The 23,999-nt window shown below is 42.8% G+C and overlaps 1 protein-coding gene across 2 annotated transcripts; it reads right to left on the bottom strand.

The window, feature by feature from the left end:
• Positions 1-11,152: 11,152 nt before the first annotated feature.
• Positions 11,153-23,691, bottom strand: EEF1E1 (eukaryotic translation elongation factor 1 epsilon 1). Of its 2 annotated transcripts, none has more exons than XM_075585738.1 (4): positions 23,541-23,691; positions 18,745-18,945; positions 14,205-14,300; positions 11,153-13,865 (listed from the first exon to the last, which is right to left on the bottom strand). In XM_075585738.1, the coding sequence occupies exons 1-4, from the start codon at positions 23,634-23,636 to the stop codon at positions 13,725-13,727; spliced, it is 534 nt and encodes a 177-aa protein (XP_075441853.1). In that variant the 5' UTR covers positions 23,637-23,691; the 3' UTR covers positions 11,153-13,724. The 2 variants fall into 2 exon arrangements, with proteins under 2 accessions (XP_075441853.1, XP_075441854.1); XM_075585739.1 differs by lacking the exon at positions 23,541-23,691 and adding an exon at positions 22,922-23,000.
• Between the last annotated feature and the right edge of the window lie 308 nt (positions 23,692-23,999).

Here is a 23,999-nt window from a genome sequence, read left to right as displayed (position 1 = left end):
GTGTATGTGATTATTGTATTGTCCTGCGAGGAACCACTCCCCCTCTGGTGGGAGCCATCGCAGGTGGAGGCGCTGAATTGAGTAAGTGGTTACCCCTAGTATAATTGCCCCAGGTTCCCCGTGGCGGAAGCTCAGCCCTCCTGCGAGCCAACAGGTAATGCACCACACCTATGGTAACACCGTATGTTCCTTGCACCCACATCAGATCTGCGATTGGGGGGGGAATACCCGTTACAGTTACAATTTGAACATCTATAACTTCCTACTCGTAACTGTGTATTCACAATATTCTCTTACTGAAATAACCTGGGTGATACAAAGTTGGAAATAGTTTTAGCTCATTTGAATATGAATTTGGGTCCCTCCTGAAAGATGTTTTTTAATGCCGGGTCAACTGACAATACATTCCAATGTCGTTTGATAATGTTTTTTATTTGTTCCAACTGAACACTATATTTAGTGATAAACATTGGAGTTTGTTGTGGCATACTTTTCTTTTTGTCAGATCTTGGTGATGATAAGATATGTATACCTTGATAAGAGTTCTGTGTAGCGCGAAACGAGTTGGTAGATACAATGCCTTGCTATTGTTTTTTTTCTACCATGACCAATAAATAATCATTTTATGGAAAACCCACTTTCCTTCTAATTATCTTTTTTGGGATATCCCTGGTTGTGCTCTGTTACTTCCTTCTCCTTTTGTATGGAAGAGAACAAGTTCTTGCAAGTCGAACAGCTCTCCTGCTGCCTCTGACAGGACCATGCTTTTTGCCGAGAGGCGCACTACATCCAGAGATGCTTCTGCTATATAGGTTAGTCGCCCTCTTGATTTCTGATAACACAGATAGAATTTTCTCTTGACACCGCTTTCCAAAACCTCTTCCAGATTGCCTAGCAGCTGTGAGGATTCGGGGATCACGGCAGTAGCAGCGTGACCCCCCTTACCTATATCCCCCTTACCTAGCAAGCTATATCCACCTGGCCTGGCTACACCAGAATACCACACTCCGAACATGCTCCTTCTGCTGCGGGTGCGTGCCGGCATATGTCCCACCTCAGTACAAGGGACGGGTCTGGTCTGTGGGCAGCACCGGCATAACAGCAGCATTCTTATGGCTTTGGAAAATGAGGCTGTTGTTACTATAGCCTTGTAAGCAAGAACTGCTGCCAGACAAGATTTCTTCAGGACACTCCATCCTTCAATCCAATATGTCATGAAACACCACTGCATCCTCCACTTGTAATGTAGTCTTTCCTGTAATACGGGTGATTGCGGTGTCCACCTTGAAGGAATTTTCCCAACATTTGACATACAGTATTTGTGAAAAGAAGATATACATCTTGGAAAGCGTCTCTGGGTGACCAATTTCTCTGGGTGACCAATTTCTCTGGGTGACCAATTTTTCATCAGGCTGATTCCATTCAGTCCCTATCAGATGAATCACTGTATTCTCCTTCCAGGTACTGCTGTAGCATGTCAGAATCCTCTGACGAAGATGCTCTTTCCCTATCCAGGCTTGTTTGGGACCTTGATCTCTTCTGGGTCTGTTTAGCCATAATGTGAGAGACCATATCCTTCATCCAGCATAGGTAAGTAGAAATCTAGTCATTGGGTCCCTTGCCGCAGACTTAGGCTGCGGTCCCAGTCAGCACTGTGGCATGCGCGCCAATGTCGTTTGATAATGTTTTTTATTTGTTCCAACTGAACACTATACTTAGTGATAAACATTGGAGTTTGTTGTGGCATACTTTTCTTTTTGTCAGATCTTGGTGATGATAAGATATGTATACTGTACCTTGATAAGAGCTCTGTGTAGCGCGAAACGCGTTGGTAGATACAATGCCTTGCTATTGTTTTTTTTCTACCATGACCAATAAATAATCATTTTATGGAAAACGCACTTTCCTTCTAATTATCTTTTTTTGGATATCCCTGGTTGTGCTCTGTTACTTCCTTCTCCTTTTGTATGGAAGAGAACAAGTTCTTGCAAGTCGAACAGCTCTCCTGCTGCCTCTGACAGGACCATGCTTTTTGCCGAGAGGCGCACTACGTCCAGAGATGCTTCTGCTATATAGGTTAGTCGCCCTCTTGATTTCTGATAACACAGATAGAATTTTCTCTTGACACCGCTTTCCAAAACCTCTTCCAGATTGCCTAGCAGCTGTGAGGATTCGGGGGTCACGGCAGTAGCAGCGTGACCCCCTTACCTTCTACGGCTCTCGCTTCCGTGAGACGTCCTCGCCGCCAGTTCCTCCCGGTCCCCGTGGTTCTGGGGCTTCCCGTCATCCCAGACGCGCCACTGCTGCCCGGCTCTGGAAAATGAGGCTGTTGTTACCATAGTGTGGCATGCACGCCCGGCGGGGGGAGGCGTGGGGGGGAGGCGGCGCGTGCACAGCGCTAACCGCGAGAGAGGGAGATTGCGATGTGAGGGGTCGTGGTGTGGGTTTTGCAGGGGCGTGGCCATGACCACACGCGGCTGGTTCGCCCTCATTGGGTGAACCGCCGGTGGGGGCGTGGCCACGCCTCCGTCGGAAAGTTCTAAACTCAATTTCATTGAGTTTAAAAAACCTGGCAGTACGGCGCGGCTGCACCTTCAGCGGGAAGGTGCGTGCTGGGCCCAGCCCCATTGAAGGGCGGTGCTTATACGCACAGTGCACGCCGAGACGCGCGCTGTAGCAGTCACTGGGACCGCAACCTCAAGCATTCCGCATAAATTCTTTGCTTCAAGCACTGGCTTACTAGAAGCCGCACATACAGTATCCTGGCTTATTGCAAGCCGCACATATCCTGGCTTATTGCAAGCCGCACATATCCTGGCTGATTGCAAGCTGCACATATCCTGGCTGATTGCAAGCCGCACATATCCTGGCTGATTGCAAGCCGCACATATCCTGGCTTATTGCAAGCCGCACATATCCTGGCTGATTGCAAGCCGCACATATCCTGGCTTATTGCAAGCCGTGCATATCCTGGCTTATTGCAAGCCGCACATATCCTGGCTTATTGCAAGCCGCACATATCCTGGCTTATTGCAAGCCGTGCATATCCTGGCTTATTGCAAGCCGCACATATCCTGGCTTATTGCAAGCCGCACATATCCTGGTTTATTGCAAGCCGCACATATCCTGGCTTATTGCAAGCCGCGCATATTCTGGTTTATTGCAAGCCTCGCATATCCTGGCTTATTGCAAACCGTGCATATCCTGTCTTATTGCAAGCCGTGCATATCCCGGCTTATTGCAAGTCGCGCATATCCTGGCTTATTGCAAGCCGCACATATCCTGGCTTATTGCAAGCCGCACATATCCTGGCTTATTGCAAGCCGCGCATATCCTGGCTTATTGCAAGCCGCGTATATCCTGGATTTCTTAGGCACCTTCCTCCTACTGACCCCAGAGATACTACATCAAAGATAGAGCATATAGAAAACAATATTCATTCCATTGTTAGTCACTCTATTTTGTATTAAAATCATTTTGCTATCTTGGGAGTCATCTAAAAGTTTTGGGCAGCGACTCATTGCTTTATTCAGATTCTACATTCATTCTGTGCGAAATAGCAATCTTCTTAGTCCTCAGACGCTTCAGGAAGATCAGACACCATTACATGGTATTGTCCCTTAAGACTATGGTGGGGTTCGCACAGCACCATCGACCGTGTGATGTCAGAGCGTCCTTTACGCTTTAGGCCTTGTCCAGGGTGGTGCTGAGCGGGCGCGCGTGCTCACGCTGGACACGTTGCGACAATGCATGAGCCGGCACGCCTGCTCGGCGCTCAGCCGCTTACCGAGCAAGCAAAATTGATTTTGCTGCTCGCAAGCGCGTCACGAGGAGGGCGAACCAGCTCCGTGATGTCGTGGCCACACCCCCAGACGCGCACGCACCTAGCCGGCCAGGAATCTCCCGGCCGAGCAGGGCACAGCGCTGGAGCGCCAGCGTGCCTGTTTCCCCCCTGGACGAGCCCTTAAGGAGATGAGAAGGCGCACGCACACGCACTCTGCTTCCTGCTCAGAGGATCCATCGTGTCTTACCCCAGCCATGTGGTCCAATCTGCCTGCGTTCTCAGATGCTTTGCAGTGTTCTGCCCAGTCGCAGGGCCTCTGGCTGGCCGTTCCCGACAACGCTTCTACCGGAGCTTCAGGGGGAGAGAGGCTGACAACCAACCAGATTGAGCTGCACTAACACAGTCCTGGTGAGTCCCAATTTAACAAAATAACAAAACATTACTGCTATGCTGTAGGACATACAGGACACCTACAAGCTCATATTGAACCCCGAAAATAACCACAACATATATATAAGCATATAAGTGTCACAGTGGAGTGCTACTGAGCATGGCAATATATATTTAAAACCAGAGACAGAACATGAAACACAGACAGAGCTCAGTGCACATCCAGTGAAACTTATACACGGTACAGTGCCTAAATATACATGTATAGATATCAATTAAATAAAATGGTCTTTTGGGTTAACATTTTGGCCAAAGTGTTGTAAGCCCTTGAGCCACTACACGGCAGACCACATCTCAAGGGTACCTAACACTAATATAAATTCTTAATAACCTGTGCATTACCAGGAAGAATGATTTATAATAAATCTGCCAAAATTAGTTGCATAGTTCTAAATCTGATTAAAGCTCTTGGTAATGTACAGATTAATACTTTGGCCAAAATGTTAAACCAAAAGACCATTTTATTTAATTGATAGCTATACATATATATTTAGGCACTGTACTGTGTATAAGTTTCACTGGATGTGCACTGAGCTCTGTCTGTGTTTCATGTTCTGTCTCTGGTTTTAAATATGCAATGCTGTAGGACAGGAAAAAGACTGCCTCTGCAGGTAAAGGTCCCTGCAGAAGAGATTCCTGTCCTACCTATGCTGAGAGGAGGAGCTAATCCCAATTAGTACCCACTGCCCTGTGGAGAACAGGAAATGTTTAAAAAAAATTGAAGGAAGTCTTCCTGCTTTAAATCAATTGTATTACGTTTTATATGTAAACTTAAATAATTAACACCTTATTTGCTTTCCAGGTACCCAACTCGTCTTTCAGGTCCCAGATGAGTTTACATTTTCTTGGATTAGAAGTTGTCAACATGGCAAACGTTTAAATATTTTTTTCAGCATCTACTGTACATTTCTAATTTTAAAGTAAATCATTTTTAAAAGATAGGATTTGTTTACCTCCCAATCCAAGACATGAATGTATGTATTCTCATGAGAAGTTTGTGGGTAATTTTTAAGAAGGCAATATATATTAACCCCTCCCCCCAACCCCCCAAATGTTTGCAAAAAAAAGGAGAGGAAAAAAAACCTGTCCGTTATTAGGAAGCAGCCATCAAATGGAAATATCTTTGGCTGTGAGCATGAGCATCAACATATGCAGTCATCATGTATTTCTCCTGAAAGCTTTGCTGAACAAATGCTGTCACTTTTTGCCTTGCCATGGAACTCCCCTCATGCCCTGCAAGACTCATGGTGCCATTAGCCATTAGCGTTTGCTCCGCTCTGGACTGCAGTGTCCTCAGACTTGGGTTGCTGAACACTGTCATTTTTCCCACAGGCTGCCTACCAATGATCATTTGCTAAAAGATTGCTTCATCCAAGTGGCGGAACCCAAGTGAAATGCCGGCAACAGGCAGGGAGACCCAAACCTGTTGAGGCAGTCTTCTTCCTGGAGACAGGAAATCAGGCTGACAGTCATTCTTTGAAATTGGGGGAGGGAAATGCGTGTTGCGCGAGCAAAATAAGTCCATGGGCTGCATCCGTGATGGGAGGTCGGGGCTGCAGTCATGATAGCTGGAAGTTTGTTGAGGCTGTGATGCTGATCTTGGTCAAAGCGAGCCTGGGGCTGCAGTGTTTGGAGCGGTGCCTTTTCACATTATCTGTATGGCTACTGCATTTGATGCTCAACCTGGACAGACAGGCCTGGCAGGCAAAAACTGCTCAGGCAGATGATGTCAGGGAAGACAAAAAATTATCTAGAGCAAGTCTAAGAAGACAGATGACACCCAGCAGGAACAGCAAGCCAAATCTGTGGAATCCACAATACAGCTGGCTAGCCCCAGGGTACCTGAAGTGGAATAGACATCGCCAATGAGCTGTCAAATTAGCTCATAAGGTTGGAATTGCTGCAGAGATTTAGTTCCTCATAGAAAGAAGGGAAAGTTTAATAGATAAAGATTATCCTAAATGGCCATGGTACAGAGCAGGGGGGTAAGGGAGGTGGGAGGGGGAGAAGGGGAAATCCTTCAGACAATACAAAAACGATAGCAGAAATACCAGTTCCCTCCACACCTAAGTATTTTGTAATAATGAAGGGCAGATATACACAGGCTAACCCTGCAGGAGAATGAGCAAAGCAACAACTAACCCTTTCCAGAGGAGTTCTTAATCTAATCTGCTCTATGGTTTTCTATAACCCTACAGCCTGAGTCTAATTGCAATGCGTCAGTGTAATAAATCCATGTTGTGAGACTTGTATTGGAGGTTATCTGTCTATCCAAAGGCTTAGTACACCACACAAATATATGATCACATATTCGCCCCACTGCTCTTGCTATTAAACTCACCCTCCACCTGAAGAATGGTGTAATTCAGATTCAATAAATCAAGAAAAAAAGCAAAAAATGGCAAATATATAGGAATGTTCCTAAGAACATGAAGGCTGTGAAATGTAGAGCTCTGGTAATGGATAGCAAGCAGATTGTCTAATAACGGTAAGCTTTAAAGAAATATTGGTCACAGGAGACAAAAGTTAAGCCGCAAACTTCTGTAGGCTAAAAACTAAGGCTCACAGGAAATATATGTGCCTCAAAGGTTGAAGAGAAAGTGAAAATAAATATTATAGTGGCTGGGTCAAACAGTCATTGCAAGTTTTATTACATTCAAAATGTATTCCATCAATTAAAATAATGTAAATTATGTGTGGCCTATTCCCACCTAAACAGACAAGCAATGAGGCTGACTATTGGATGACTTATACCCCTTGAGAAAGCGCCAGGGTGGGTGTGAAACGCGTGGGAGGATTCTTTTTTTGTTTGTGATTTTTTTTGTATCGTTTTATGTGGTTCAATAAATTGTTTTTAACCTACCTTTTGCTGGTGAGTTTTGCAACGCTTTACCTCTGATCTATTTTTGTTCCCGACTATTGGATGAGTATGACTATTTACAGAATATTGTCGACCCTAACTATATCCAGTTTTTAAATGAAGTGACTGGAGTGGGATTCACCAAGCTCCGATAAGGGGTACGGGTGCTGGATCTCAGGATAACTGCAATTGATTTAAATGACAGCTGACGTAGAATCGATCTCCCATCCCCTTTATCACAGTCCAGATTAGTTTCCAAGACTGTGGGGAAGTTTCACTAAAGCTTAGTAGAATAAATGCAAGTTACATGTTTCCTTCAATTTAGTTTCTAAGGTGCACAGCTTCATTTTTTATTATTTTTGGCATACGATTGGTTTTTACTTTCCCTTTTTTATTCTGAGCATTAACTTTTTCTTATTTCTGACAATTATTGATTAAATATATAATTGGAACCTATTCAAATGACCGGTTACTACTTTGTTTTATGATTTATCTCGGACTGGCCTTCCTAAATTGGTTTTATTCTCTCTTCAATTAGCTACATATGAGCATACATTAGGGCCCCGCTTTACAGCGCTCCGCTTTACGGCGTTCCGCTCATACAGCGTTTCCCAATGTACAGTATACCCATATTCATTAGGTTCGGCGCTTGTTCCGTTTTTCCGGCGATTTTCGGCATGACGCGCTCACATCTGGCTGTCACTAAGTAACAGTTTTAGCGCATGCGCAACTCCTCGTCAGATGCCATTTGTTAGCGAAACAGTCGGGTTGCAGCTCGCGCACAAAACACTATCTCTGGTCTCGGCCTTCGGCGCGCATGCGCAGAGGCTTCCTGCGCTCGGGCACCGGCGCACCAGCAGCAGGTCATGGAGACCACACACACACTGACACTTGCACAGAGACACATACATACACATACACACACACACAATGAATTCACAGTTACTATAAATATTGAAGTGCAAATAGCTAAAACGCGCGTTCTAAGTCAAACTTCTTTGCGTTCCACCCAAAATCTCTGATCAGAGGTATTCCAATGGGTCAGTACCTACGAATCAGACGAAACTGCTCTGATTTGGGAACCTTTAAGACACAAGCCAAAGAAATGAAAGCTAACTTCCTAGCTCGTGGGTATTCAAATGCTCAACTGAAGCTAGCCTATCATCGAGCGGTAACTGCACCAAGAACAGACCTCCTGAAAGACAAACAAAAATCAGAAGACAACAAAGAAATAAGGTGTATTAGCACATATAATGGACAGTGGCAGGACATTAACCACATTTTGAATAAACACTGGCAAATACTCACCTGTGATGATGACCTTAAAAAGGTCCTAAAAAACAAACCATCAGTTGTCTGGAAACGGTCCAAAAATATACAGGATCATCTTGTGCATAGTCACTTCACGAGGAATAAAAACAAAAGAACTTGGCTCACAATGAGAGGCTTCTTTAAATGTAACCATTGTAAAGCCTGTGACTTTATGAAGGAGGGGCAAACGTTCTCAAATACACAAAAAACCAAGACGTTCCAGATAAAAGATTTTATTAACTGTAAAAGTACAGGAGTAATCTATTTGATCACGTGCTCCTGCGGCATGAGATATGTTGGAAAAACTAAACGCGAATTCAGAAGAAGAGTGCTAGAACATTTGGGCTCTATCAGAAACTCTCTTGATACCCCAGTCTCCAGACATGTACGTAAAGCACATGCTGGAGACATGAGCACACTTACCTTCCAGGGGATCGATCATATTACCCCCAACATACACAAGGGCAATGGGGACAAAAAATTGTTAGTGTGAGGCCAGATGGATATACACATTACACACCCAATATCCATCTGGCCTAAATGAAGGATTTGTGTTACACCCCTTTTCTAGGATATTAGACTATAAGTGCACTAAACCATGAACATAGTATAACATTGGGACCTCTGTTAAATCTGTATCATACTACATAAACATACTATAATTACTTGAAGCTCTAAACTTGTGACTAAAAGCTACATCTATACATCTGCATTGTTACATGCAGTTCCTATACGCCACCACTACCTCGAGCTACCACTAGCGCCTTCAGGTTGCTATAGCAACATACACGTATAAAGGGGCCGACAGAGACGCGTCAACGCCCACCCCGGAAGAAGTCTCGCTAACCGACGAAACGTACGTCGGGTCATAGCCGACTTGGTGCTACATTTATTTATTAAAATATACTTCGTTTCATGCCTCTCCACTTAGGGTTGTGTAGGCTTGGGAATATTTCCCGATCGAAACTTTATATATGTGTGTTAACACACTGGGTGATGTGCCCTCTGAGTCTCCATTGATGGTCTCCACATGAGCACACTCAGCGATGAGCCTTTCTCACGCACCCCGGTATATCCGTTCGGGACCTCCGAACGGTTCAATCCTGTGACACGGTGTATCTGTCCGCTGATGCCGGGAGAGCACCGGGTTGCTTCCGCGATCACACGATACAGCGGGCGCTCGGGTCCTCCGAGCAGGGGGGCGTTGATACACGGTGTCCGGCTGCTGATACCAGAATACACACGGAGAGATTTCTGAGATCCCGCGAGACCTCTGATACATATCTGCGGCGATGAGCCTAGGGACATCAATAAAACAGTAATATATGTGTACCATCTACTGTTATGCCAAAGCACTGACGACTGAGTCCCAGCAAATAAGTGTTAATAACTGGGTAGTATGTTCACAAGACCAGTATACCCTAACCTGATTACAACAAATCCCTGTGGTGATTATTAACGCACTAATCACTGACTATGAATTTAGCCAGAAATGTGACTCCAATCAATATATACATATGAACGTTAAACAGTATACGATCAATGCTGCATAACAGGAGTTTCCTATGTTCACCCGATGAGAAATTATTCTCAACTTTTCATAGCACTCATGGGGCTGGTATCAAAGAGCTGTCTACAGTTTGCTGTATACATCACGTGACTCAGACTAAATTGTTGAACAGGGCTGCTGGCAACAATTAATATCCACTATCATCATCACTACAGTACTGGCATCTAAGATACAGTGAGGTACACCTATAGTGGTACTGACCAACTGACCTGATACAGCATCAAGATACAGTATCACTAGGAGTTTATACCAAGTGAGACACACCATAACCATTCATATAGCCATCTCAGTAATATTGTGGTAGATATTATCTACTTCCGTCAGCAATAGAACATAGAACATTCACTTAGGGAATATATATTGATATATTAATATCTCTCCCCCATTAATTTATTAAGAGGATTTAGTCTAATATCAGTAGACCAACTTACCTAGTAGGTATCTACAGCAAGTGTGTGGTTCATACCTCCAGACTTTCAGTGTATTAAATACATCTTTCTGATATATTGCAACAGAAGCATTACTACGTACACTACGATCTGAGTGGCTGTGTATATTAGCATACATTACTATTCACAGCCTTGAGTTAGTGGCTTTCACCTCTCACTTTGAGATTTAGGATTTAGGATTGAACGTTTTTATTACTTTTCTATGTGAATAAAATTTATTTTAATCTATTGTCTTTAGTAACACATTTAGACCAAGATATAATATAAACCTGGTCTGCGGTGTGCCGTCATTTGGGACCTTTTGTGTACTCCTCTATAGTACACTTTACTAGATATATTCTACCATTTCCCTGGCAGCACGCCATCCTATTATAAGGGCTTGAGCGAGGTAACACATATCTTTCATTGTGCAGAAAGAAACATCAGAATTTTTTGGCACGTTTTTTTTAACCAAATAAGGAGGTTTTTTTTTACAATTAAAAAGATTTTAAACAAGCATTAGGACATACTACAACAGGACGATATACTTGGAGAGGTTATTCCAATCAAGCCTGATTCTTTTCACTAAGGCACCTAATTTGAAGATGACTGTCACCAAGTGAACTTCGAGTGGAAACGAAAGGTTTTCTCATATCTAGACCCAAAGTTTTTTTTTTATAGATGTACAGACTGTACGGCCTGTTGGTATGGACACAAGAGAGTACAGTTTACATGAACTCATACAAAGGAAAGTTTCAATATCTCTAGTTTTATTAACGGTCAGATTATGTTGTGTACATGTTACAGTGCCCTTCAGTATATAGGCCGGACCATCAGGCCACTACGGACGAGGCTACTTGAACATGTGAGTAATATTACAATTGGGTTGGAGTCATAATGCATCACATTTTAAGCAAATATAATTCGAACCCTATTGGTCTTCTCTATATGGGTACTGACGATGGGCACTTGGAGGCGGTGACTGAACCAATATCCTCTCCCAGAGAGAAATGTTCTGGATAAATTGAAAACTTTGAGCCCCCTTGGCCTGAACGTAGAGATAGAGCCTAATCTTTAAAAAAATAAGGTATATTTACCCACTCTGGGACTTTACTTATCTCATGTGCCCACCATTCTCTTCCTTCAATTAAATGTAGGATGTGTATTGTAATTCTCTTTTAAGAACATTGTGTACCAATTTTGAATTTTCTGTTTTTATTCCCCTCCATATTCATTATCCAGCAGTGACCATTAGGGTCCCCTAGTTTTAGAATATTGTGCCTCATTTATCTTGATTACCATCTTATTGTTCCTTTTTAGATAGTTTCCTCCGTTATAGGCAATCTAGACTTTTTGGTAGATTTTGTATTATATAATTATTTGTACCCCTCCAATCCTAGCTTTTTGATTAGTCTTTAAAGTTAGGGTTTTATATTGTGAGATATGCTTTTAACATTTGTAAGGTATGAACAGTCCTTTAGACTCGTGTCCCTTTAAATTAATTTGTGACACCATGAATTGCTGAGTATTTAAAAATCGGAGATGCTGCTATTCATGAGCCCCAGAGGAAGCTCTCACAGCAGTGAAACACGTAGGGCTAAAAGAACAGTGATTGGCGTTCCGTGGTAAGACACACGACCAGACCATCCACATGATAATCACCTTAACCTGTACTGGTTTGCGCAAATCAGACACAGGGACCTCTGTCCGTGAGGAGCTAGGAACATCAGAGTGGATTGTTTGCTGGAGCCACGCTGTATCCCCAGTCTCTATTTTCACAGATACTTGAAACCCACAGATGTTTGTGTTTTTAATAGTAAAGATTTTACTTTATCATGTCCATTTATGTCTGAGATATCCTTGAAAGATTGTATCATTCTGATAGCAATTCATGAAGTGCACATCAAACTTTGTTATACTTACCAACCAAAACATCTGAAAAACTACTACACTTGAGTGCATTGATTCTACTTCCCAAAGACCATATCTATTTGAGAATGTATTACCTATTTGTGTTTCTTCTCCTTCCTTATACCATGAGGATTTTGCAGTCCTGACCTGTTCCTTTGCTAAAGACAGACTTCCTAGGATATTTGTGAAGCTGCATTCCCTTATGGGTTGTACTGTATACTTTTTATTGTAGAGTGCAACGTTTCAAGTCCCATATGGACCTTTCATCATATGGGACCTGAAACTTTGTACTATATTCCTTCAAATAAATGGAAGTTACTGCATTAAGAATACGGTGAGTAGAGCTCTGCATCTCCAATTGAGGATTAATGTTTCTACTAAAGTTTTTGTCATTTGTTTTGGCACACATATACTTGTATTACTTTGATTGTGAACTCACTTACATTTAAACTTTGTTTCCACAGATTTGTAAAACATTTTTTAACAGTATTATTTCTTATACGACCATTGCAATATCCAAGGAAACTGGCTGCTTCATTTAAGAGATTTGCGCAGCTACCATACGATGCAGTTGTTCGATGTAAAAACAGTAGAACAGTCACACCAAGCTCACTCATTTACTGAATTAAATCAGAACGAACGGCACTTTTTTTTTTTATGACAGATACAAGCAATGATTATATACTGTTGTCCTTACTAGTAAAATTATTACTTTGGACCAACTTTTTTGCATCTTGTTTGACTGCAGGGTAGACACTATTTCTGTTCAATGATTATATAAGCTTTAAGCTGCGTGTTTTTCTTTTTTTTTTTGTACACAGTGACTGCCCCTAAAGAGATTGTGTGTAAAAAAAAAAAGTATATACATACCCAAAAATACATCTATTTGGAGAGCCACAACATGAATGTCTAAAAAAAAATTAGAATTTGCTCTAATAATGGCTAGCCGTCTGAGCTACATGCTAATAATGCTGCGTTTGTGTATTTGTCACACAGTGCCACTGACCTTTCTCTTTCACTTCATTCACACAGTACAGCATTAAAAAAATAAAATAAACCAAGACTTCTATTAAAAGAGAGCAAACGATATGTGCATTCCTTGTTTCCCGCACAGCACAAATTTACTTTGGAAAGGATTTCAAATAAAAACGTCTAACCAAATAGGACACGGCATAATTACATTGAGTTGACCTTTCTGCTTTACAGACAATTTTAAATAAATAAAATAGAAAAGGAAACACCGGGTCTGAGCTCTTGATTGCAGTCTGAATGTGTGAAGCTTTAGCAGCTGCGATCTCCAATTGAGAAGAACAAAACAAAACGGAGTTGGGAAGTGAGTGGGATTTCCAAATATTCCATTTCCTGAATTGACGTTAACAGCTGGACTCCGCGTCTGACAGATCCCAGCTCCTAATGGATATTAGTGTATATTCTATTCTTACTGAAGACAAGGCTGGGAAGGTGCTGTCGTATTCCTGGGTAATGCTGAATGTGACTGAACCAGCGAGATACATTGATGTAGGTCTCCTTCTCCTGGACTGAAAGATCAGCCTAGGAGAAAGAAGGGAGAAGAAAATAAATAAATAAATAAAGGGAGGAGGACTTTTACAATTATATGACAATCGCAGAACAATCATTTAAAGAGGTTTGGTATATAAAGCTTGGTGGCCAACGCCATTTTTAAACAATCCTTGGGTAGTCTGTGCTTTTAATATAGACCCTAATGTTGTAACAGTACACCGTTTTCTCCTATACAGCATTGGAAATTAGTGTGGGGTTGCTGTGTGTTAGTTATGAAACCATAGTGTTAGACACCAATTCCAGAAGGGTCAATTACCCATTATAACAGACCCCAGGCCACCACTGCAAGAAAAGAGAGAAAATACTCACTATTATTGGGTGCAAGCCATAATAAATTAAAATGTCTGCCAAGGTGAACATGTTTCCAGCCAAGTACACTTTGTCTTCCAGATATGAGTTTAGGTCCTAGCAGGAAAAGAACAACAAGATTGCATTAGGCATTGGAAATATGATGGTAACAGCTGCCAGCAATGCTACCGGTGCATTAGCTGTGAAATCCCTTATTCAGACAAAATATTAAAACCCTGGACAACGATAGCAGACAAATAGAGACAAGCAGTTGTGTAGTAACCATTTGAGTATGTCATGCCGTAGCTACTACTTCATGAAGTCTGGCATGCCAGGGGCCCCATGATGTGGCAGCTATGTCATGGTCTTGTAGCTTGCTCTCTTGAGGATATCGCGTTCCACGCGTTCGTGATCCGACTGGATTAGGAATGTTAGAGCTCCTCTTCATTTCTTGTCAGAGACGAGGCGCACATGCCATCGCACAGTGAGGAGGTCACATGATCGTGAAGTGCTGGAGGGGCGGTGGCTCTCTGGGTTAAGTCTATTGTTTTCAATTCTCTTCTCCGGGAATCCCACACCCGCGAGATGAAGTATGAGTTACCACTATCACTTTCTACTTACATTTTTTTCCCGATTTGACATGGCTGCAAGTTTGCAGCATGTATCTCAGATTGTTAAACCAGGGGTGCGCGGCCGTTATAGAGGTCCTGTGCTCTCCCCCCAGGCATTTAAATTAAATACGGGGGACCGCGCGAGGCCTCTATAACATTTACTTTTCCTTCTGGCGACACTTCGTCACGTAAAGTCACATGACCCCGCTCGTCATTTGGCGCCGAGGAGAGCACGTAGGGGTGTGCACAGGGGAAAAGTTTGCGCACCCCTGTGTTAGCCTATGAGGATTACACTACCTCAAACTAGGTTTTTATTTCTTTTTTTGAAGTGGGGGGATGGGGTACTGACAAAACAATGAGGTGCAGATTTAGTCCATGTAAATGTATTTATTTTTAAAATGTTTTACCAGGAAGTAAACATTGAGAGTTACCTCTCATTTTCATGTATGTCCTGGGCATAGTTAGGATGATCGATACATAGTTACAAACAGGGCCGTCTTAACAGCATTATAGGCCCCCGGGCAAAGCAGTGCACCGGGCACTGACAACTCTCCGCTACAAGTCGTAATTTTTCTCCTTCTACCGAGTTAGCGGGAGATTTGAATGTTGAGGGGGGTGATCGGAAAATTAGTGTTAAATTCTGGTCTGTGCATAGATTAGTATGGGGCACCTATGCTCGTGGGGGCCCCCGGGCAACTGCCCAGCGTGCCCATGCATTAAGACAGCACTGGTTACAAATACAATGTTACATTAAGTGAGCCAGGTTATACATTATATACCAAACATTCCATGCACAGTCAGAGATAATATATGTTGTAGGTGTATGTAACAGCTACAGACCAGATAAAAATGTCAGACAGACTAGTGGCGGCTGAGAGAGTCTCCGGTTGATTGTTCCAGTTTTTGGGTGCACGGTAAGAGAAGGAGGAGCGGCCGGATACTTTGTTGAGCCGTGGGACCATGAACAGTCTTTTGGAGTCAGATCTCAGATGATAAGTGCTGCATGTGGTAGGGGTGAGGAGCTTGCCCAGAAAGTATTTGAAGACAATATCTTGTGTGCATCATGTAACTCTTAACTCCCACACATGGTCCTCAAATTGCAAGCTGAGAGACATTCAAACGGGCAAAATTAAAATACTCCTGTATTCAATTGAGTAGAGCTGCAATTTTCGTGAGCAAGGAGAGTATGGCTTCAAAGCATATTATATGCAACACAAATGTAGGCACACCACAGGACTTCATGCACACATTTACTGGGTTAAATAGGATCAACGTTTCGGTCCACGCTTAGACCTTGGTTTAATACAACTTCACAGCATATTATAAGAAAAAAATACATTTGCACTCTATATAAAAGAAATACAATTTTTTTGGGGACTGCGCTCAAAAGGGAAGGATCCCAAGGTATCCACATAAAGGAAAGAGCAGCATTCCAGATTCACTTCGAAGCGGTATGGAATGTATTAAAATCTCCTAAACTTCACAGCATATTAAACAGGCGCCTTCATATCTACGAAGCTCCAAACTGACTTTGACAGACACTACGGTCTCAATTAAGACAGATCATACATTACTCTGCCTTGAAATTGGGCTATTGCAGGAAACTGACACTTTTTCCATAATAAACTTTAGCAGTTTTAACACATAAGCAAGAATTCGGCCACTGTTTTTTTTGTTTCACTAAAACCCTGAGCATTTTATGTATTCCCTTGTATATCTACATAAAAAAGCACCCCCAGCTAAAACAAGGTTTCAAAGCTCTGGTCACCATTCCTAAAGCCTCAGAGCTAGAGCATAAAATATTGTGCTCTTTATCCAATTGGATATGAAAAAAGAAAAATCCAAACTATAAAAAGACATCACTTTCCAACCTTCCAGCAGCATTTATTTTATGACAGGTTTATTAGAAATACTACCGAGCTGTGAGGAGTGATTATTTAATATGTCTCTTTTGAAAATGCACAGGAGGTGACAAGTCTTATTTATCCATATTATTACTATTTTCCAAACTTGAAGCTCCCCAACAGCGACTGAAATGCATTATTTTTTCCCCATATCTTTACTGTGCTGCTTTGCCAAGCATTTGGAGTCTATGCCAAGAGGGATTATTGCAATTTATTTAAATTAGCAACAGTTTAGTCACAAATTATATGACATATATAGAACCCCTGCAGCTTGGCATCCGATTATTCAAATAGTCTGTGGGCATTTTTCTCTCTCCACTGATAAATCAGCTTTATCATCATCATTGCACAGTAAGGCTGTGCTTATACTTACGGCGACGGTGCACAGCACCGCCACAAGTATTTTAGGTCCGTCGTGGGTGCCCATAATGGGCACAACCGCGGCGGCATGGTGACCAAAACAAGTCAGTGAATTTTGTTTTGGTGTGCGGCCGCTGTGTGACATCAGCGTCACATGAAGCGGTTCAGCCAATAATGGCAAACCACACGCTTGACGTCACGATCCACGCCTCCTCTAAGTCTCCTGTACCTCAGTGCAACAATCGCTTTAGCGACACGGGGCGTCAGTGGTCGCGAGCACGTTGCTGCTACTATAAGCGTGGCCTAAGCCATTGCACTCTTTAGTACTAATATCCAGTGCAAAAACGTAAAAACCATCCTGATAATGATAGTATGGAGGTATGCAAAACATTTGCCAAGCAGTGCTGTTCCACATTCCAATGCCGGAAGATACCTTACAACCTATATCTCTATACATAGACATCACCACATGGACCTGAAACTGTTCAGCTTCAGTCTAAGTTTACTAAACTCTTGACATTAACTCTTCGGTCAGTTTTGGTCATGCCTAGTCCAAAGTAAAGATCTAATTAGAAGCCCACTTACTGCCTCCCCCTCTTGTCTCCCAATACCAGATACTACTTCTGCTTAACAAATCGATGCCCACAAAGAATATATGGGGGAATTTTCATGCACTGTACTTGCTTTATTATATTTGGGAATAATGTTCACCAGATCACCTAAATGGATTTGCAAAATGGAAAAGTCCATACCATGATAGAACTAACTACACTTTCTAGGAAATCAAGCCTAACTTCAATTCCTGCAGCCTCAATAATACTGATAAAAAGTCCATGTGGTGCCGATAATTAGGGTGTAAAAGGATATAAAGACACATTGGTATCCTCCTTATTTGAGATAATTGGAAATTATAAAGGTTTTAACATGTCTGCTCTGTGATTCTGTAGGAGATTACGAGGGGTCCCCATGAGAAAAATGTAGTGAACACTTTCATCTTTGAGATTCAATTAATTCCATTTTTTCCCCTTAAATTTAAACGGTATTTTATACTGTAATGGTTTAAAAAGCATATATAATCTAGAGTATAGAAAGTGGTTAGTTTATCACGGCACAATATGAGTCTGCCATCTACAAATAGCAGGCCAAATATGGTCACTTGCAGGCTAAACTGGCTTGGGACCTCCCAGGTATGTCCTGCCAATGAAGCTGCTCCGGGAATAGGATTCATTTTAAATTCGGCAAACCACTACTCATTCTGCGTTCTCTGGCTACTTCACAGAACGTGCCTCTTTAATTCTTATGAAGGTAATCTGATGCGTGTTGAATGATTGGGTAATTGTTCCACAATGCTTTCTTTTTTAAATTGTATTTAATTAGCAGGCCATGTAACTGAAAGGTGCAAAGTATGAGGAAAAACTTTACACTTTATATTTGGAAGATCAAAAAATGCTGAGTGGGAAAGCATATGGTAAAACTGTCCTGAAATAACTGGCAGGACATTAAAAAAAAAAAACTTGTCCTGGAGACAACAGACTTCGTACAGCTCAGAATTGATTTGTATATGTTGTTTAAGCATTTGACTATACTTCTCAAAGAACAGGCCTCATCAAAAGTTCCACCACAAACAAAGCCACTGCTTAGCCAACTGTACCAACACTAATAAAAAAAAAAGGTTATAAAACCGACCTTCAGAATGTTCCTGATATCTTCTTTACATGATAATCGGTCAATTCGTATAACCCGATACTCCAGCCATTGCTGCACTAATGCCTTCTCTTCTATGGAAGCTCCCAGAAGTTCCTCTTTTTTGGCCTCTTTAACTAAATGGGAAGCAATAGTGGTGAGCCCTGCCAAGCTGGGACCTTTGTTGGTTTGAAGCACAGGAATCTAAATGTGGAAAAAAGAAAACATTTTCACATTGAAAATACAGACAGGCACTTTTTGTTCTCATTTTCTCGCATCCATTACATTGTAAAAGCAAATGAAGCAGTGGTAACCACAAATGTAAGCATTTCTGTGTCTCCTCTTCACAGGGTGGAGGAAAAAGTTGCTCTTGATGTTTGGAATGGAAGGACATCCATCTATTGAATAAGTCCATCTTGTTCTCTTACTAACCAATTTCAATATACAGGCAGTCCTCGTTTTACAACGAATGGCTTATCCAACGCTATGCAATGCATACCTATGTTCACTTTAACAATACCAAAACGGCTTATCCAACGCTATTACGATGCTTTGCAACATTGTTTATGTGTGTGTATGTATGTATGTATGTATGTATGTATGTATGTATGTATGTATGTACACACACACACACACACACACACACAACGTTGCAAAGCGTCGTAAGAGCATATATATAATATACTTTGTATTATGTTATAATATATATATATATATATATTTATATATAAAATACAGTATATACACTATATAATGCATGTCTGTGCTGCATATCTTATTGCTTGCGTAAAAGATTTGGTGTATTTTAAGTGTTAAAAATGCCTCCAGGAACGGAACCTTTCATTTAAACAGTGTTCCTATGGGAAAACGTGTTTCGCTTTACAACGTTTCGCTATCCAACGCCATTTTGAGTAACGCATTGTGTCGGATAACCGAGGACTGCCTGTAACTTAATACATTAATGTCTGAGTGTTATGACTTATTAAAACTAGTAAAGAAAACTTCACTGTAATTGTGTGGGATTAAGCATTTTAAAACCGGTTTGTAATCAAATGCAAATCTCTGAAGTCATGTGCAAAAGAATTAGACAAACCAGATATTTTATGAGACTTTCACATAGCTCTCGAATAAGTGCCATTTTTCAGCAATTTCATTTTAAATTTTTGCCGTTTCCTGTTATGCAACCCCTCCCCCCCCCACTGTTTCTGTGCTTGCACTTTAATTCTTTTAGATCAGTGTACACCTGCTAATATTTGACAAGAACATCAGCCACCGTGTGCAATTCCATACTAGAATATAAACAACGTGACCTCAGTGCTCGGTGGGTTGTGGGCCAGATCCACATTTCCAAAAAGATAATAAAAGACAGACAAGCCAACCATGATAGGGCTCACAATAACATGGAAAGAATCCGCCTTATGGAATGCCCAGTAAAGCGTGTGGGGCGGAAATGTTCTACTAGTTTACAGTCTGCAGTCAATAAATGTTAATCCTATAATTATATCTATATTTCTGCAGCTAGCTTTCATTTACTCAATGCAAAAACATGCATGAAATTGTATGCATACTGTAAATATAATAGTACTGTACATCTAGTTATATGTTAAGACGTGTACTATGACCTGAACATTATCAGTACTGACTGATGTCTGGACAAGAAGGAAATGGTCTGATGTCTGGACAAGAAGGAAATGGTCAAGTACCAAGAAGTCATATTGAGCAAACAGACTGCAAGATTGCAAAAGCAATGACATTCATTATTGAAGATGATCTTAATTTTCACACTTTGTGACCGATTCTTTTGTACTTTTGATTAAACGCAGCCCAATTACAGCTTTTCTGCCCTCCGCCACCTATGAGGTTACCAAAAATCAGCACAGACCAGCGATTCTCCCTGAACATAGAAACAGTGGGAAGGCATATGCATTCCTGCAATGTTGTGGGGTGTGACATCCTCCAGTTACCCTCAAAATAGTGGCACAGGCATAAGAGGATTGAGGAGCAGCAAGAAAAGGGTGCTGGTCGCCTCCAGCAAATGGTCTCACACACACTAAAGCATAGAAAAATCCTGAGCGGTGCCTAAAGCTGTGCTGTATATGCCAGCTGACACACACTCCTCCCTGCCAAGGCCGACAGAGCTGTGCTAGGAAGGGGAGGAGTGTGTGTCACAGAGCTGTCAGACTTCTCCACCTTCCTCTCTTCCGGACGCGCTTCTGTCTGCAACAGAGCGACAGGAAGAGAGTTAGGAGGAGGGGAGGAAAAACTTGAAAGTGAAGCTGCAAAACCTGTATTTTGCAATTCTTGCTTTAAAAATAATTTTGGATAAGTTGATTCAATCTTTACACATTTATTTTGAAAAGCCTCTGGACATGCAATGTTTCTGGTTACCCCAAACACTTTGTCAAGTTTTTTTTAGGAAGAGGTGTGCCTGGCAACTCTGTATTACAGATATTCTCTCCCTTAACAGGCAAGGACCAGAGGATCACGATCCATGCACCTCAATTCCTGCCACTTAACCCTTTTGTCTCTGTAACTGTGTGTGTGCGCCTCTTTAAATGTGTGTGTATGTCTTTATTTATATAGTGCCATTAGTGTACATCGTGCTTCACAGTAGTAATATACGTGACAATCATATACTGTAAATAAAAAATAATACAAATAACAGATCACAGGAATAAGTGCTTCAGACATAAAAGTAACATTTCGGAAGAGGAGTCCCTGCTCCGAAGAGCTTACAATCTAATTGGTAGGTAGGGAGAACGTACAGAGACAGTAGGAGGGAATTCTGGTAAGTGCGTCTGCAAGGGGCCAAGCTTTATGTATCATGTGTCTAGTATTATCCACGGTGCTACTCATATGCTTCTTTAAGAAAATGTGTCTTAAGGTGGGTCTTATAGGTGGATAGAGAGGGTGATAGTCGGGTACTGAGGGGAAGGACATTCCAGAGGTGCGGGGCAGTCAGTGAGAAAGGTTTAAGGCGGGAGGGGGCTTTAGATAAAGGGGTAGAGAGAAGACATCCTTGAGCAGAACGCAAGAGTCGGGATAGTGTATAGCGAGAAATTAGGGCTGAGATGTAAGGAGGGGCAGAAGAGTGTAAAGCTTTAAAAGTGAGGAGAATTGAGCGAGAGATGCGGGATTTGATAGGAAGCGAGGAGAGTGATTTGAGCAGGGGAGACGCTGAGAGATTTAGGAAAGAGTAGAGTGAATCTGTCGCCTGCAATGTCACGAAAGGGGGTGGGCCACGGTCTCTGATTGGTTTAGAGACAGAAACATGTGGCGACTTTCTCTAAAAAATCAAATAGACCCGGCTTCAAATTTTTTTGCTGCTACTATAAACTCTTGCGACGGAGTCAATGTATTTGATTTGGAGTGACTTCGCGTCGCCGCTGCAAAGCACTATATGGCTGCGGTCCCAGTCAGCACTGGAGCACGCGCGCCTGGCAGGGGGGGGGGGGGGCGGCGCTTGCACAGCGCTGCACCGCGGCCCTGGGACAGAGGGAGTTTGCAACGTGAGGGGGCGTTTGCAGGGGCGTGGCCATGACCTCACACGGCTGTTTTGCCATCATTGGCTGAACCGCCGGCGGGGGCGTGGCCACGCCTCCGTCGCAAACTCTGAGCTCAAATTCCCCCGTCTCGGTGAAAACCTGTCGCGCACCACTGGGGAAATGTGCGCGACAGGGTACTAACTGGGACCGGACTGACTGGGCGTAGCTTGAATGCACAGCGCACGCATTGGGAAGGTACTGGGGCCGCGGCCGAAGCGCAGCCTTGGGCTGAGTCCCCGTGGCCGCTGCTGCGCATGCTACGGCGTGAACAAGTCGCTCCTCTATGGTCCGGGCCCAGTAGTTGCCTGCACGCGCATGTAGAGATCGCGATGCGCGGCCACGTCACAGCAGTTCAGCCAATCAGGGCGGACCATCCGCGTGACGTGTCGTCATCCTCCCCGTCGCGATCTCCTGCAGGTCAACCACAGACCGCAGCTTTCACCCATGCACGCGTCGCCAGGCATACGTGCAGCAATGAACACCGGGGTGGTAGTCATAACAAATACTGGGCTGAAGGAATGGCTCAGTGAGTAAAGGCACCGACACTGAAAACAATGAGACGGAGCAGGGGAGCCTGGTGCAAATCCGGTGTCAGCTCCTTGTGATCTTGGGCAGTTTACTTTATCTCCCTGTACCTGAGGCACCAAAAAATAAACTGGAAGCTCTACATGGCAGGAACTCCATGTCTGCAACATTTCTCTGCACAGCTCAGCGTACACTGTCAACTCTACACAAGAAAAAAAAAACTATTATTATGAATGCTTCTACTGCAGCCAGGGATTCTGGGTAATGACATGCAAATGAGTACTCACAGTGAGTCACCTTAGTACTGTAGTTGGAAGAGAAATTGGAGCTAGGAAGAGACCGGAGGAATACATGGACATGGTCTTATACATTGAACCCCTGAATACACAAATACAGAAAATCACTCCTGTGTGTCATACGATCTGATGACTTCTCAATCTATGCTCATTATTTCCCTTTTTATTTGTGGTTCTTTTTCTTTATTTCCTAAATGGCATTTTAAAGGATTCTTGATAATGAATAAGTGGATTTAGCACGTGCATGGCTGTATTCAATATGCATATTGCGTTCTGCAGCATCTTGTAATAACTCTTACTAATACTATAGCACATAACATTAGTGCCATGAAGCCACCCCGACATGGGGGGGGGTGTCACTTGCGGGCTCTGCATGAAACTATATTGCACATGTGCATGTGTGATTCCCGTATATATGAGGCGGCCCTCTCACCTGGCTGCTTCCCTGGGCTCGGCTGCTGTACTTCCCTTCCCGCAGCCCCAGACATCTCTCCAGCGTGCTCAGCTCCTCCACCTCCAACACCACCATCTTGGCTGTGATATCACCTAATGGCGTTTTTTCAAACCAGCTACGGAGTGGCCCTCCGGCCAAAATACCACCAAAGGCACAATACATTCCTCATCACATCCCAGCAGTGCCATCTAGAGGGGAAACATATTCATTCTATCAATGCTAGTAGCAGAGTATTCTGTATATGCTGGGCAGTAATCATTGTCAAGGGAACAAAATACAGTGTATGCTAAAAAAAAAAAAAGGGCTAAGGGTTTACCTGGTAAACCTGCGGGTGGCGGAGACACGGCATGCTCCGGTATTTCCCTCCTGCAACTGTACTCAATATGGCCGTGCGGCGTCAAATGACGCCTCGTTGCCATGCCACCGGGAACACAACAT

Source organism: Ascaphus truei, chromosome 2 (genome assembly GCF_040206685.1).
Source record: "Ascaphus truei isolate aAscTru1 chromosome 2, aAscTru1.hap1, whole genome shotgun sequence".
Classification (NCBI taxonomy): domain Eukaryota; kingdom Metazoa; phylum Chordata; class Amphibia; order Anura; family Ascaphidae; genus Ascaphus; species Ascaphus truei.
The sequence above is the reverse complement of the archived record's forward strand: the minus strand, read 5'-3'. Positions and strand labels throughout refer to the sequence as shown.